Source organism: Musca autumnalis, unplaced genomic scaffold, assembly GCF_047663935.1.
Source record: "Musca autumnalis isolate F117 unplaced genomic scaffold, ASM4766393v1 scaffold_2, whole genome shotgun sequence".
Classification (NCBI taxonomy): Eukaryota; Metazoa; Arthropoda; class Insecta; order Diptera; family Muscidae; genus Musca; species Musca autumnalis.
This window is the reverse complement of record NW_027411755.1, coordinates 259,387,141-259,403,543: the sequence shown is the minus strand read 5'-3', so window position 1 is coordinate 259,403,543 and position 16,403 is coordinate 259,387,141. Positions and strand designations below refer to the sequence as shown.

General features: G+C 35.7%; 2 protein-coding genes across 2 annotated transcripts; one reads left to right on the top strand and one right to left on the bottom strand.

Moving 5' to 3' along the window:
• LOC141391926 (glutathione S-transferase C-terminal domain-containing protein homolog) lies at positions 1-2,223 on the top strand. The gene is made up of 2 exons (XM_073964660.1): positions 1-963; positions 1,027-2,223. Exons 1-2 carry the CDS (start codon positions 193-195, stop codon positions 2,026-2,028), a joined length of 1,773 nt encoding a protein of 590 aa, XP_073820761.1. The 5' UTR covers positions 1-192; the 3' UTR covers positions 2,029-2,223.
• Positions 2,224-2,649: 426 nt separating this feature from the next.
• Positions 2,650-9,487, bottom strand: Lpt (Lost PHDs of trr). Its single transcript, XM_073964659.1, has 10 exons — positions 8,350-9,487; positions 8,164-8,286; positions 7,935-8,104; positions 7,682-7,872; positions 5,554-7,615; positions 5,411-5,484; positions 4,799-5,337; positions 4,528-4,730; positions 4,339-4,456; positions 2,650-3,527 (listed from the first exon to the last, which is right to left on the bottom strand). Exons 1-10 carry the CDS (start codon positions 8,987-8,989, stop codon positions 2,776-2,778), a joined length of 4,872 nt encoding a protein of 1,623 aa, XP_073820760.1. The 5' UTR covers positions 8,990-9,487; the 3' UTR covers positions 2,650-2,775.
• Between the last annotated feature and the right edge of the window lie 6,916 nt (positions 9,488-16,403).

The window sequence follows — 16,403 nt, the reverse complement described above, 5'->3', positions numbered from 1 at the left end:
GAAATCGAGTGGATTTCGTAAATGTAAACATAGTGGAACAGGCACAATATTTTCATGAAATTTTTCATAGTCTGGCATTAGACTGATTTTTAGAAGAAAGTGTCGATATCGACAGTGTCGTCGATTTTTTGACAAGTCTACATCTCACATGTTATTCACTATCAAAACAAAACTAATAAAGAAATAAAAGAAATGGATCACTTGTACATTGAAATTTACGCGGAAGATGACAACATCTATACCAGCATTAAATCCTTTGTGGCACTTTATGTGTACTTGTATTTGGAAGAGCCAGATAATATAAAATTACACTTTGTGCTTTCCAAATCGCATTCGGATAGTGAAAGGATACAATTAAATTCAGATTACCTTCAACTGAGTTTAGACGATGAACGTGTTATTAAGAAGGACACCACATTGGAAGAGTCTCTGTTTGATTTGCATTTACCCGTTTACAATAAAGACAGCGACACTTACATTGCCGGAATGTGTGCAGTTTGTCGAGAGATAATAATGAAGCACGGGAAAGATGAAAGTCGTAAATTGTTGGGATTTAAAGAAAGTTGTCTGCTAGCCACAACTGAAGCTTCCATGTGGACCCGCTTTTGTGAAGTGAATATTGTAACTGGTCTGTCCGATGTCATAAGGTTTATGAATGGAAAATTTGAACTTACTGAATTACCTGTGGAATGTGTACGCTTCGAAAATCACATGCGTGAACCTGTACGAATGCATAATATCTATAAATTGGCAAGAGAAAAAGCCAATGAGGAGTCGAAAAAGAAGGTGACAATAGAGTCTTCAATTCCAAAAGATAAGTTGGAAATTGAACATACATTTTCTGAAGGTGTGCAATTTACGATTGCCGATTTAATACTTTATCCCTGTATACGCCTTATCTACGATGGTTGTGGTGGGTCCATGCTGGATAGTTTTCCATTAACCAAAAGTTGGATGAGTAATGTAAGTATGGGCAAATAGTTTATGTAATGAATAGTTTAATGGAATAAATTTCTCATGTAACAGGTTGATAACTATGATTCAAAATGTTTGGTATTACTTAATAAAACTTGTATTGTCCCTACCACCGATGGATTACGAAAACATCCGCTTGACTTGAAAGTGCCAAATTGTGAAGCTTCAAGTCTTTACAAAAGTGATCCGAAAAGATATAAGCCACGAAAGCGCATTTTCACTGAACAAAAAGAAGTCGACGCTGCACTCAACAAGCTGCAAACCTTGGAAATTCCATTTAGTAGCACTTCAACATGTACTTATGATAATTTTAATATTGATTGGCAAAAAATTGAGCCATCTCATGCCAAAAGTTCCGCACTGCCAGAAAAAAGACTGGCCCGGAAACGCCAACAATTGGAAAATTTAGCAAATGCTGTTGTCTCACTCGCAAAGCCAGGTGATCGCATTGTTGACTTTTGCAGCGGCACAGGACATTTGGGTATACTATTGGCATTGCAGCTTCCTGAATGTACTGTGATTTTATTGGAAAACAAATCAATATCATTGCAAAGAGCCAAATGCCGAGCTATAGAACTTCAATTGAAAAATATTATATTTTATCAATCGAATATAGACTATTTTGAAGGTAAATTTGATATAGGCTGTTCACTGCATGCTTGTGGCACCGGCACCGATATTGTATTGGCCCAATGTCAAAGGGCAAAAGCAAATTTCGTATGTTGTCCCTGCTGTTATGGATCGTTGCAACCAATGCCTCATATCAAATATCCACTGAGTAAACAATTCCGATCAATTTTAAGCGAAAATGAATATATGTATATTGCTCATACTGCGGATCAAGCCCATGCCTTGGGAACATTGAACTGTTCCGAGGAACACACCAGACAGGGTCAACTATGCATGGATATAGTTGACACTGATAGAAAATTACAAGCTGAAAATGCTGGCTACTGTGTCATTTTAACACGTCTGAAACCTGAAGATTGTACGCCGAAGAATAGGTTATTGGTGGGGCAAAGAATTTCAACAAATAAAGGACAAATTATTTGATCAAGAAAGATGTTTGAGATTGTCAAAGGTAAGAGGTTTTTGAGTGGGTTTGTTTTTTTCCAAAAAAAATTATTTTTTATTTACTCGCGGGAGAATGTAATGGTACATTAGATTATACGTTTTTTTGTGCAAATAACAAAGAGAATTCAATATAAATAAATAAATGACATTGCAAATCGGGCATGCGAAAAATAATTGGAAATGTAGTGTCACATTTTCACGTACCAAATGTATTAAGGGTTTGAAATGCACTCATCTATCTTTTTAATAATGATTAAAAATTAATAAATATCCAAATTTCTAACGGGAAATAAATACACAACACATCTGTATCATAAATGTTCGCTTGTGTGAGAATTCTCACTTTCACCTGATAGATATTTAGCCCCGTGTGTTTTATCTCTCTGTCGTTGCAACTTAAAGAGAGTGGGAAAATTTACGGGGACTTGATATTTGTGATCGGGCTGATTAAAGGGCGAGAAAGTGAGAAACCTCCCGCAAGTGAAGATTTTTATTATGCTGATAAATTGGCTATAAAATTGCTTGCAAATACTTTTTCATGCGAAGTTATCGAACAGGCCTATTTTTACCCCTTTTTAAGCCCTCCACAAAATTTGAATCTTTTTTTTAACATTTTTATTGATTTATTTTCACATTAGCATAGAAAACTTAACATAGCTATTGTTTTCAACTGTAAGGCTTTTTCCAGGTTTAAGTGGTGCATGCATTCCTAGTCGATAAAGGTTATTAAATAGGCTTTTGTCCCTCATCAAAATCTAATTTGTTTAATAAATTCTGACTGCCATTTATTTCATCCAATTCGGGATCAGCATATTCCAAGATGTTGAAATCATCACCTATTTCAGCAGTCAATGATTTCAATATGTCATCATCATCGCCCTCTCCAAATCCTCCCAAAATATCACCAAAAGCTCCTGTTTCATCGGCCTCTAGCTTATCGGCAACACTATCTTTGGGGTCACCCAATTTAGGAACACCTGGCCAATTCTTGTCCGTCAAGAATATATCATTGCGTTCACAAAGCTGTGCAGCAGCATCTGGTTTATTTGTATTGTAGGCTTTTGATAAATCGTCCATGGTTGAAACAGTTGCCTGCTGCTGTTGTTGTTGTTGCGCGGCGGTATTGGAGTGGGATTGTATTTGTTGGTTCAAAGTTGTCATAAATGCAGATTGTGGTTCCTGTTGCTGCTGCTGCGGTGGCGGCTGCTGCTGTGGTTGTTGTGGCTGTATTATTTGTGACAACGATGGTTGACTACATTCGGCAATATTTACAGGATTCATTTGTTGTTGTTGCTGCTGCTGTTCAGTGGAATGTTGCAGCTGTTTCTGTAGTTTATTCTTGTTGCCATCATTCAAAATATTTAAATCGTACATTGTTTGCGGTTGTTGTTGTTGTTGTTGCTGTTGGAGTTTTTGATTGATAGCCGTGGTAGATGGTGTTGGTTGCTGCTCCACACGATTGTAATCACCAACAAATGCTGTAAAAAATATAAAGTCTTTACAAAAATATTCATACATTTAATCCCAGCAAACCGAAAGTCTGATGTCCGACATGTCTGAACAATTTCGGAAGCAAAGTCGTTCAGATTTCGTTCCGATTTCTAAACGATTTTACGGAGAGGAAATAGATCAGATTTTGTACCGATTTCGGAACAAATGTCGGAAAAAAATTTCCTTTCCGAATTTTCCAAGGATTTTCTTCAGATTTCGTTACGAAATCGGACAGAAATCGATCCGATGTCGCTCCGACATTTCGTTCGAAATTATGTCAACCACTTCATACAACTTTCGTTAAGATATCGTTACGATTTCGAATCAGATATCGGAGGTATCGTCCGAATTTTGTTCCGATTTCGTTACGATGTCGGCACGATTGGTTTGCCGGGATGTTATTCTGAATGAAAACGCTCCGTGAGCGAAAAACGGATATCAAATCACCAATGTAAATTGCCAATCTAACAGTTTCGTAAAAGCGTCCGTTTAAGCAAAAAAAAAAAAAAAAAAAAATCAGTCAACCCTTCTCTTCTCGCTTTCGAAATGTCAAATTATAAAGTCAGAAGAATGTCTCATTTTAATCTGCAATTATGTAATTGTATTCTTTTCTCTAAATTTGCATCGGAAAGCGAAAGGACTCCAAAAGGTCGTTAGTGGTTCTTTCCGCAATATGCTAGCCACATTTTTTAAGTAATTTTTTTATTATTATATATTGCTTTCACGCCAAATCGTGGGGGCGTAGTGCCAAGTCTCCACGTATCTCTTCGAATATATTTGGATATAGACAATACATACCATTTTTATTGAATTTATTGCCATAGGTTTCTTTATTCTTGGCTTGATGTTGTTTCCAAACTCTTTCTTGTTCCTGCTCCTTAAGAGATTTTTGTTGGAAATATATTTTTTCAGGTTCCTATTTACCAAAACAGAAAGAAAATATTCAACGTCGTAACCCATTACTCAAAAAATATCACTCCACAATACCTGTTGGGTCCTTCGCAAGCGCAAAACAGAACGATTATCTTTGGCATGCTGCAAGAAGGGGGCCTTCATTTCCGTTGACAAAGATCTCCATTTTTTAAGTATCTGCTTGCAACGTTCATTCCAGTTGGGATATAAATGTTTCAACTCAGGATGTTGTGTGTTGGCATATAAAACGGCTGATATTGTGGCCATTTCACCCAGATCTAAAAAATATGGAATTAAAACATGTTAAATATCTATGGGCACAAATTGGAAATATTTAATAGTATACCTTCGTCCTTGCGCATTTTCTCAGCAGTTTTTTGTGTTCCAGCCACAACTGCTTCCTTTGCTGGTTCTTCAATTGGCAGCGGTATATCTACTACGGGTGCGCTGTCTGTTGTCGCCATCTGCTGTTCACTGGCATTCACAACTTGTGATAACATAATATCCCGTTCAATTTTTATTTGACTCAACATGGGATCTTCGGATTTTTGTGTTAAATATTGTGTTGGATTTTTAGTGGTTGCTTGCTGCATTGCCATTGGGTCGTATGATGTTTGATATGCTAAAACATGTGGTTGTTGCTGCGGATGATGCTGCTGTTGTTGTTGTTGTTGCTGCTGCTGCTGCTGGTGAAGAAGCGGTTGATGCTGTTGTTGCTGTAGTTTCTGCATTGCAGTATTGTTCAAATTCATGTTGTTGTTGTTGGGGTTTTGTGCTACATTCCCCTGTAAGAAGCTTTGTTGGGAGATTTGATTGGTGTTTGTTTGGACAAGGTTGCTGCTGACAATGTTGTTATTTTGCACCATGGGGACGTTGTTGCATTGTCTGTTAAATGTAAAAATAAAAACACATCATCATAATTTGACAAAAGGTAATGTAACAATTTAAGGAGTCTTACCCAATTTCCATTTTTATGGAGCTTATATCCATCATTTCGCTATTGGAGCTTATTCCACAATTGTCATTGATAATCTTGAGAAACAAAAATATAGGATATTGATCTAAGGACCGCCCACATTAACTGCTATGTATTCAACTTACCTTATTTACATTTGTTTCCGAAATCATGGCATTCAATTGCTTTTCTTCAAGCAATTCATTATTACTGCTGTTGATTTGCATACCACCACTTTGCTGTTGTTGTTGCTGCTGCTGTTGACAAATTTCATTCTTAACAACATCCATAGTTGTGGCATCCATTGACGTATTGGCAGAAGGTGCGTTACTACCCGTTGCCGCCGCCGATGTTTCATTCGTATTTGATCGAGCCTGTTGCATGAGATACGACTGTGTTTGTGTTGCCATACCACCATCATCTGACGATTCCGATTCATCACCAAAATCAATTGATGATTTATTTTCCAATAACGATTTGCCAAAGAATGCCTCCTGCAGGTATGCAGGGTAGGATTCACAGATTTTAGATTTTAATTTTTTCTTAATGATTTTTTTCTTCTTCTCATCGGTTAGAGAGGGATTCTCCAAGGTGCCCATGTATATGTCTTCATTTTCTTTGCGTATACCCCGCATACGCACATTGAAGCCACCAATACCAAGTTTTTGCAAATTACGTTGCCGCTTTTTACGTAGAATATTAACACCTTCTTCATTTGTGGAAATGGAGAAACCTTCTGGTTGGCTGCCATCTTCACCCAGCCACACCATACCATCTTTGTATGTAGGTGTTGTATTTCCCTCTACTGCTGTACCACCCTCGCCGGCATTTGCATTTCCCGCTACCACAGAATCGATGGACGACATTATGCCCGAATCCTTGGGATTGATATCAGATTTAAGTTTGCGTTTCTTTTTGATTTCTGTTGTCAGGGTACGTATCATATTGAAGCCATGTTCACTAACACATACACCATCTATCCAGAAGGTATTATCGGTGTTTTCAAATGTTTCATTTGCCGCTGCAGGAGTAGTTGTTGCATTGGAGCTATTTCCAAAATTCTCTTGAGTAGGTGTTTGTTGTGGTGTAGTTGTTTGACCTTTGTTGGAAACGGTGGCGGATTCTCCCTGTGATGTTTTGTTTGCCAAGGCCTTGGACGGTGTTTCGTCCCTACGACAAGCTTTACATTGATATTCAACTTCTTTTAATAGCTCTTCCTCACTTTTAATGCTGTCACACAAGCCATGTGACCATCGTTCACAAGTATTGCATTGTACAATCAATTCGTTTTCATTGTAGGCCTGCGAACATACGAAACATTTGGCCTGGCTTGCACAGGGTCCACATTCTAAAAAGCCGTTGAACCATTGAGAATTTTTTCCTGGCGAATTACGGCCACACTTCTGACATACAGCACATAAATTACACTTCCAATTGCCATTGGGCACAGCATCTAGTGGTGGATTCATACAGTATATGTGGTAAGAGATGTCGCATTCGTCGCACAATAGTAGACGACTTTCGTCATTTTTCTGTCCACATCCCTCACAAACTGTGCAATCCAAGCAACGCCATCCTTTTTGTAACATGGTCTTTGATAGGGTAACATTGGCACAATATGGATGATAACATTGACCACACTGAGCACACGATATAAGGCAAGCTTCCTGATCTGTTCCTAAAGCTCCACACATTACACATAAGTCTTGCATTAGAATAAATTTATCCTTGGCTGAGCATAAAATAATTTTCTTTTCCAAAGACATATCATCTTCGGAGCATTGAGTGCTGTTGAGGTCGTTACTCGCAAGAGATTGCATTGAGGTGGAATTTACCATAGTAAGTGGTCGACCCTTGCCCCTTGCATTGCGTTTACGATTGATTTGGCTAAGAATACCTCCCTTGCCTAAATAAAGTCTTCCAACTTTTCCTCCTCGACCAAATTCTTTGATATTCAAACGTTTCTTGGATATTTTTAATGGGTCAACGGCATTGGTAATTTCCAAAGCATCCTTATCATAAAATTCTGATTCTAAATCTCGAGGAAATCCATCCACAGATCCTGATATGGAATCTACCGTACTAAATCCTATAAGATTTTTACCCGATTTACATGGAGGGCAAACATAATCATAGTCAGGATTAGCTTCTTTTTTCACATGATAAGCACTTAAGTCTGCCTCGCCATCGCAGCCACTATGGACAAAACTGTAACACAGACACACATTTTGAAACCTTTCATATGTATAGCAATATTTTAAGAGTGATATTTACCGATTACAATTACTGCATTTCACCATTTCCTTGTGCGAAGCAGCTCTGTATGCCTTATGACAAATGGGACAGGAAAACCCTTTATTCCGTTGTTGATAACAAGAATCACAAATGGTGTAATGACAATGCCATCTAGATGAAGAACCAGCTCCTGGTGTTCGAGAGCCACAATCAGTACAAACACGACAACGCTATAAATATTCGAAGTTAGCCAAATAACAATACACTCTTAGTAACTCATGTAAAAACTTACATTACACTTCCATCCATATTTAGGAACCGACGAAATAATTGGTCTCAAACAATTGGTATGATATAGTTTTTGACATTGCTCACATTTTACTGAACGATTTTCACCACTATCCACTTGGCGACATATTAAGCATTTACAGCATTGTTGGCAATTCCAGCCAGACCTCGAATCTACAGGGAAAACAGTATGTAATATTTCACATTCATTTGCTGTTACATAGATAACTAACCTGGAAAATTTGCCAATCCAACACAATAGTTATGATAATGGGCACCACACGTTGAGCACATAAGAAGTTTTGATATGTCTCCCAAACCGAAACATTGTCTACACTCAATATTGGTTTCCACCGCTGCAAAATATATTTATTCCTTCTTATCCCCGAAAAGCAAGTAAAATATGTATGTCCTCTTACCTATAAAGGGCACTTGGCTGACATGTTCCACACAAAATGCTTGAAAAGATTCAATAATGAGAAAACAACCTGCAGCTGTAGCACAGGGTAGATGATAATTCTTTTGACAGCTCATACGACAATTGATGCTTGCACCATACCGCATGCAATAGGAGCATTTTCTTTGTAAACTCTTCAGTACCATTTCTTCAAATTTCGGTGTGGTTTCCTCAACGATACGTTTTATTTGCAGGCACCACATTCCACACATGGAATGAATATACAAGAAGCAACCATCGACAGCTGTTATTGCTTCTTCTAGAGAAGGCATTTCTTCGTGACCAACAACATCCAGCTCATTAATAATTTCATTATTAATGGTTACTTTAGGTTTTACCACAGCTTTCTTTCTTGACGGACTGCCTTCAGTTGCCGCCGTTCCACCAATCGCATCTGCATTTTTTATGGCTTCTAATTTTTTCACATACGATCGTAGAGTTTCGGCATTAGCTGGAATTCTGAGCATATCTCCCTGTCCTAATGCAGATTTTTCACTTAAATTGCATAAACAACAACATTTACCCGGATATTTTTCAGTAAAATATGGAAGCTCATCTATATTCCAATTTGTTGATGATGATTTACTTGAAGATTCGTCCATTTTTCTCCTTTAGCTTTAAAATCTTTTTAAACTTTTAATTGTAAATTGTACATTTATTTTACACAAATATTAATGCATTTATTGTATTTTCGTCTTTTCAACGATAAACTTGTAAATATAACGCAAAGTTTAGTGTTGTGTTTATTTTTTTCTATAGCATCAATTCTTGGGCAATAGAGTTGTGTAGTTCCGGAACGAACTAGTTCCAATGAACTATTCCGGACAAGGAACTATCGGAACTATATCCAGCTCTTGCGTTTATACAGTTCATACAGTTCCTTTCGTTTTTCTGGGTCCTGCAATTTAACGCCTACGTCGATCTTACGTTGTTGTTGCTGTTTGTTCGCTGCAATTTATTTATTTTTATGTCAATTCATCCAACAAACCATGAAAACATTTCGGTCTCGGAACTATTTGGAACGAAGGAAACAAAAAGAGCGACGAAAGAGAAAGATTCGTTGAATCTCGATTCGTTTCAATCTCGGAACTATTTGGAATGAAAGGAACGATGAAAGAGAAAGATTCGTTGAACTATATCGGTCTCGGAACTACGGAACTATATTAAGGAACTAGTTCCTTTTGGGAAAAGGAACTAGAAAATATCGATCCGCTCCGGGAACTAGATTGCCCAACACTATAGGGCAATACAGTTCGAAAAGTAAAGAAAGAAATCGATAGATCTCTGTTATCGAAACTTTGTATATTTCTACGGATACTGTTATGTCATGTTCACAAGAGCGTTTTAATTACGTTCGCTTCTCGAAATACGTACACGAATTAAACCGTTTCCACGACACCATTCCTAATTAAAGGTATGTTTTTTACATTTGTTTGGTATGCACACTTTTACATATCTGAATTTTATACACATGGTGTTAACCATACAAAAATTTCAATGCATCAAATTGTTATGTGCATAAATATGTATTTTTTCCTACATTTTCAAATTTTGTATTTTGTCTGTCATAACTTATTCATTTGTTAGAGATGGGACATAATTTATCATTGTTAGGAGATTATTTCTGCTTGAACAACGTAAAAAAATCGTCGTTCGTTCTCAGAATTTTGTATGGGGAATCAAGTAATTTGTTCGTATTTTAGGGTCGAACTACGAATAGAGAACGAACGACTTACCGTGGAAACTAGAGCTGGCAAAAAATCGATGGCACTATCGATAATATCGATTATTATTTAAAAAGTCAATATCGATAGATAGTTTTGCCTATCGATATTATCGGAATAAAACCCCATTACCTGAAATCCACTGAAATAAATAGAAATTTCGCTGCTTTTCGGTTATGTGCGTTTAAGGGTTGTTTACACCATCTATCAATGTCGTATGAGATGTCAAATTTTCTACCTGCGAATGCGGTACACATAGTGTGACCACTATGAAAATTTTTATCTATCAAAATGATTTGGCAACTCATACTTAACTCATATGTAAATTTTTCATTTAGGGAGCGCTCTATTAGATACGGCATTCTCGTATGTAAACATAAATTTATCAGCTGTTTTCTGGCATTCTCAAAAAAAAAATTGTTAAACTAATGGTCTGTTCCAGAATTACAAGAATCTACTAATTTTTACTATTTTTTCCGATAACATAAAGGAAAAAATGTTATAAAAGAAAATGGAAAGTTATGTATATTTAAGTATTTAGAAAAATAAATAAAAGGTGTTTATAATGTTATTTTCAGATCGATTGGTCGAAAGGAGCAGTGTTGGAAATAATTGCTTTGTGGCAAAACATGAATGCCTCTATAACCCCAAAAACCTATTCTACCACAACAAACATGCAAGATATTCATTTTCCTTCAACCAAAATTAAAAATTTGAGCAAATTTGTAACTCAACAATAAATGTAAACAATGTCATACGAAAATAACACTTGTAGGTATGAACGCACAAATTGAAAGTTGTATGGATGACGTCAATTTTGACAAACATAGCGAATGTCGAATGGGTGAAAGAAATGACAGCTCATATGACATTGATAGATGGTGTAAACAGCCCTTTAAGAAAGTAAGTCCGTAGTCACACGTACACATTTTTCGGTAAAACAAAATGTATTTTTTTACATTTTTATAAAATAAAAGCAGTTGTTTATTCTCCTTTACATTTCTGTGAACTACTTTTGCATAATTTCAAGAAAATCATTGACATTTCCGCCATTTTCATCTCCAAGTTAATGGCCATGACAACTTAACGATAATATCGATATTAATCGATATTTTAAAACATTATATCAAAAATATCTAATGTTGATCCCGGTCCACACTAGCGTGAATTTCATTAAAAAATTTCATGAAAATAGGTGTTCTTAAATCGAATTCCCCACTACAGCAATTTTATTATTTTACTCTACTATGGACGTCGATCCAGAGACGCATAATTTCATATCAAAATTTCAGTGAAATTACTGTAGTGTGGCCCGGGACTTGGGAATATCGATGGTTTGCCAGCTCTAGTGGAATCGGGCTATTATATTACGTGTTCTGTTCCAGAAGCTACTATTTTTTTTTCTACGATAACATATTTTCTTTTATGTTATTAATTTTTTTAAGGAAAAACAAACGTATTTTGAAAATCCTCTAAAATATAACAAATTTGAATAAAAATGTAAATATAACACATTCAAAACGCCCGTATGTAATTTTTATTATGCGTTTAGGATCAAAAGCAGTATGTCCCAATTTACATTAGGCGAGTTTACTTGCGGCAATTGTCAGTTTGTGGGTGAGAGAGGGTGTTGAGAGGCAAAGGGTTACCATATACCTCACCTCTCCATCAAACTGACAATTGCCGCAAGTAAACTCGCCTAATGTAAATTGGGACTATTTAATTGCAGCAAATTTCGAAGTTTCATGAGTAGACCCTATTATATTTTGAAAACTAAATTTACAAAAAAGTAAATATGCCTTGTTCGGTACTAATTATTTATGAACAATTCAACAACAACAATTAAAAATTGAATTTTATTTGATATATTGAAATAATTATGTTTATAGCGCCCATGAATTTTACGCTTCGATGTGTGATACCAAGAAATAAGCGGCCTATTAAAGGAATACACTAAGCTGGAAAATTATGCTAAAGGTGTGAACAGAATGAAATACGCAGCTTTTTCCACGCTCAGTTTCATGTCAAAGATTAAAGGCCAAGTACTACCTAATTCAAAGGCTGCCTAATTAATTTGAATTAGGTAGTACTTTGCCTTTAGTCTTTTACATGAAACTGAGCGTGATAAAGTGGCGTATTTTATTGTGTTTCTACCTTAATGTGTATTTTACACGATATGTTTTTTTACATATGGCTTGTCACTTTGCATATACATTTTGTATTTAAAAAGTGACAACCCATATGTTAAAAACATATCGTGTAAAGAATCCATAAGAGCTGACTGTGTTCTCACCTTAACTAGGCGTTTACACAAGACAGACTGTCTTCAAATTCAACTCTTATTTACTAACACATCCCAGCAAAAAAGTTTGGAAGTAGTGCAATGCAGAGTTATGATTTCAATACATCTTTCGATGCAGTCCACACGGAGTTATGAAAATGCACTGCGCTCGATACATTTTGGAAGCACTCGCTTAAAGATCCCTAGCCGAGCAAGCCATTTTTTTTTTATCCCTACAGTCGCAGTATATTTTTCTGAACACAAGAAATAGTGTTAAAATTCTTAGAATTTGTTTTATAAAAAATAAAGAAATACAAACTGAAGTTATGAACATTGCTGTAATTCACGAGACGCAAATTATTTTTGAAGTGGAGTTGTAGTTTTTTGGAAATCTGAACTGAAGTAGGAGGAAAAATTAAAAACCATTTGGATGATGAAGCAATATCAATTTCGATGTCATAAAAAGCAGAGTAGAGGAGGAAGGTTAACCCTGTAAAAGGCTATAATATAAACATGGCCTTAGTTACGATCAAATTTAATGGAGAGTTTTTATAATTTCTGTTAATGTAATAAATGGTATGTTCCAGTACTACAAAAATCTACTAATTTTTACTATTTTTGTCGATAAAAGTAGTAGCTTCTTGCATGTACACGAATAAGCAATGTATTTTACTTATTTTGGGTTATTTGCAATGGCTTGCATTTTATAACATTTTTAGACTGCATTTAAATTCAATCCAAAACACTACATCAAAAGCTGTGATTTGGATCGAAAATGGAGTGCATCCTAGCTGTGTGCCGTGGAAGCAAAATGGAGTTCATCCTAGTTGCGCGCTCTCTTGTAAAATTCATAGGAAAAGATGTTCTCCAGTGGCAATTATTCTATTGATTTAACTGCATCCGCGGATGCAAACTTTTTGCTGGGATACATACATTTGTCGGCTGTCTCCCAGCTGTCCCTCATTTTTTCACAGACAGTAGGGAGACAAATTTTTGGCATTATTGTAAAAATATGAGGGATAATAATTAAAATGCGTTTAAAATAAAAGAACAACAAAAATCGACGATTTTCATTCACAATTTTACAACTGTTTTTGCAGTTGTCGGGACGCCTATGTCACACAGGCAAGTTATGGGTTCTTGACAATCAATACATTAACTCAACTGTTCTGTCATGTGTAAACGCAGGGTAAAGGCCCAAACTCAATCAGCTCGTTGTTTGCTTCCATGCGTCATTTGTCGTGAATGTCATTATCCTTTATGGTGGAATAAGAAGGTGTACATCAAATCATACCAAACGTCAAATTTGATCACACTAATGCATTGCTGTGAATTGTTTGTTTACAATTTTGTATGAGATTTTTTGACAACTAGTCTGAAAATCAGCTATGTCCCGGTCCACACTAGAGTGATTTCACTGAAAAAATTGCATGAAATTATGCGTCTCTAGATCGACCTCCATAGTAGAGTAAAATCATAAAATTGCTGTAGTGGGGAATTCGATTTAAGCACACCTAATTTCATGAAATTTTTTAATGAAATTCACGCTAGTGTAGACCGGGACTATTTTTAGCGCTGTACCTTATGCTTGGTTTACATTCGGCGTCGTTTCGTGATTTCGCGCGGAATCAAGCAAAATTCCTCATGATTTCGCATACAAAAATGAAATCATTGCATTTCGTGATTTCAGCGAAATCAACATCGAAATCACAGTACACATTTGGTATGTTCCAGTACTTCAAGAATCTACTAATTTTTACTATTTTCTTCGATAACATAAAGGAAAAAATGTTATCGTAGTAAAAAATAGTAGCTTCTTGCAGGTTCTGGAACAGAGCAATAATATACACCCTGCTTTTACCTAAAAAAGTACCAAAAGTTGCAACACTTTTCACGCATCACAATAAACAAGGTAGATGGTCAATGGCTGCAACAACAAATTTTAGTATAAAAATTTGTAAACAATGTGAAAAAATATTACATATTTCATTGTGTTCCCGTACTTTTTTAATGGTAATGTTAGAAAAAAGAGCGAATTGTCAAAAATTTGCCCATACAAATTTCTTAAAAAATACGGGAACGGAAAAATGATGGAAATTGAAAAAACTCCAACAGAAATGTCAAAATCAACGTATCAGCTATCGTATTTAGATGCAAATGAACATGCTGCTTAGTTTCTACTACGCCAAAATTGTATGACAAAAAACAGGAGGATAGGGTGTTATTCGGCGCAATTTTTTCAAGAGAAGTTCAAGTCTTGCTATATTTCGAACTACTGCAAATAGTAAATTTATTATTATGATGTCTCAACGATAAAATAATTGTTTTTTTTTTTTTCATTTGTTAGTACTATACACAATTAATACGATATATAGAGTCGTGTTCCTTTACGTGCCTGAGGTTACCAGTTTTTACCACTTTTTACCCGCAAAGTGTTCCTTTACTTTTAAAAGCATACAATTTATATGAGAACAGTTCACCACTTTTACCATTTTTTGCCACTGTTACCATTTTTAAAAGTAAAGGAACAGGCCATAGATAATTTCACGATAACACTATGCAACACTGAAAATGCAAACAACTTCTAGCATGCATTGTTTGAAAGTACATATTTAGACTACAAAAACCCTAGTAGGGTTTTGTCCTGTCAGATCCAGTTCGGATTTTATGGCCTCATCTAAACCGGGCTAAATCTACACTTTTTTGCATTTATCATGCCTTTGCATTTATCATTCTCAGAAACTAATAGGAATTTGACCTTGCGGTCGTTGTCAATATTGTAGCCCTAAACTAGTAGGACTTATCTTTTGAAAAAACCACATAAGGAAAACTCCATCTAGGGCATCAAAATCTATAAAATATAGAAAATTTTACATAATTGTTGAAATTGTGGTCAGTATCGGCTAAACTATTGGGAGTTGGACCAAGTAACCGTTTGCAAAAATCTTCCAAATAAAGTTCTCAACAATTCTTTAGAACATTCTGAAACTCTAAAATTCTTACTTCATGTTGTTTCAACGGTATTTTGCATCATATCTTTTACAACACTTATTTCAAACACAGTTCACACCAACATTTTATTCTCGCATTTCGGATTTCACTACATTATTGACATTTTTATTAAATCGTCGTTGAAAAATGTACTGAAAACAACGGCATAGAGGCATTTTACAACAATGACATGTTCTGAAGAGTTGTGTATTACATTCCAGGGAATATTTTTCCAAAAGAAAATATTCAGGAAAAATTAACGATTTTGGAAATACGGTGCGAAATGTATAAAAATTGTGGAATTTTTGCATATATTTTGAAATTTGAGGCAATTAATGCTTCAGAGGTCAGAAGAAAATTCGAATTGGTTTCAGAGATATAGCCCCGAATTTCTTTAAAAACTGAATATTTAACCATGTATAGATGGGGCCATAAAATCCGAGCTGGATCTGACACAACAAAACCCAACTATGATTTTTTGTCGTTTGGGTCTGTACTTTCAAAAAATCCTGAGTTCGAATTGTTTGCACAAGATAACCTTAAAAATGTTGCACAGTGTAATTTTCGAAATAAAGTTGTGAAGTTTTATATTGTCGTATATTTTTGATGACTAATTCAATTTACAACAACTTGTTTTGAAAATTCATGTTCGATCAGCCGCGCATATGTATATACCTTGATTATTGTGGTATGTTTGAAATCAACAAAAAATAAGTGTAAACACCGGTGCATTTTGGAGCGCAAGTGTAAACTAGGCAAGTTATTCTTTTACTATAAATCACGCAATAAGGCGAAGAAAGCAAGCAACGAGCTGATTGAGTTTGAGCCTTTAAGTTGAAACGGCGGAAAGCAAGACTCACGGGGAATTTTTGTTCAGAATAGTCCAACGATGTTTTTCAGAAAAAATTTAAGGGAAGATAAGAAAAAAATCATTTTCCACATAACGCACATGTCAAGTTCAAATTCCGAAACCACTTTGATCTCGTGTTACCTTCTCCAAAGCGAAAAGAAAACATTTAC

What these genes read in the sequence shown, in the direction of transcription:
- Lpt (XM_073964659.1), bottom strand. Translation starts at nt 8,989, where the DNA reads ATGGACGAATCTTCAAGTAAATCATCATCAACAAATTGGAATATAGAT. An exon ending in CAGCCAAGTGCCCTTTATAG is followed by an intron (nt 8,287 to 8,349) that starts GTAAGAGGACAT and finishes TATATTTTGCAG; the next exon opens with CGGTGGAAACCAATATTGAG. An exon ending in CAATAAATTCAATAAAAATG is followed by an intron (nt 3,528 to 4,338) that starts GTATGTATTGTC and finishes TATTTTTTACAG; the next exon opens with CATTTGTTGGTGATTACAAT.
- LOC141391926 (XM_073964660.1), top strand. Translation starts at nt 193, where the DNA reads ATGGATCACTTGTACATTGAAATTTACGCGGAAGATGACAACATCTAT. An exon ending in CCAAAAGTTGGATGAGTAAT is followed by an intron (nt 964 to 1,026) that starts GTAAGTATGGGC and finishes CTCATGTAACAG; the next exon opens with GTTGATAACTATGATTCAAA.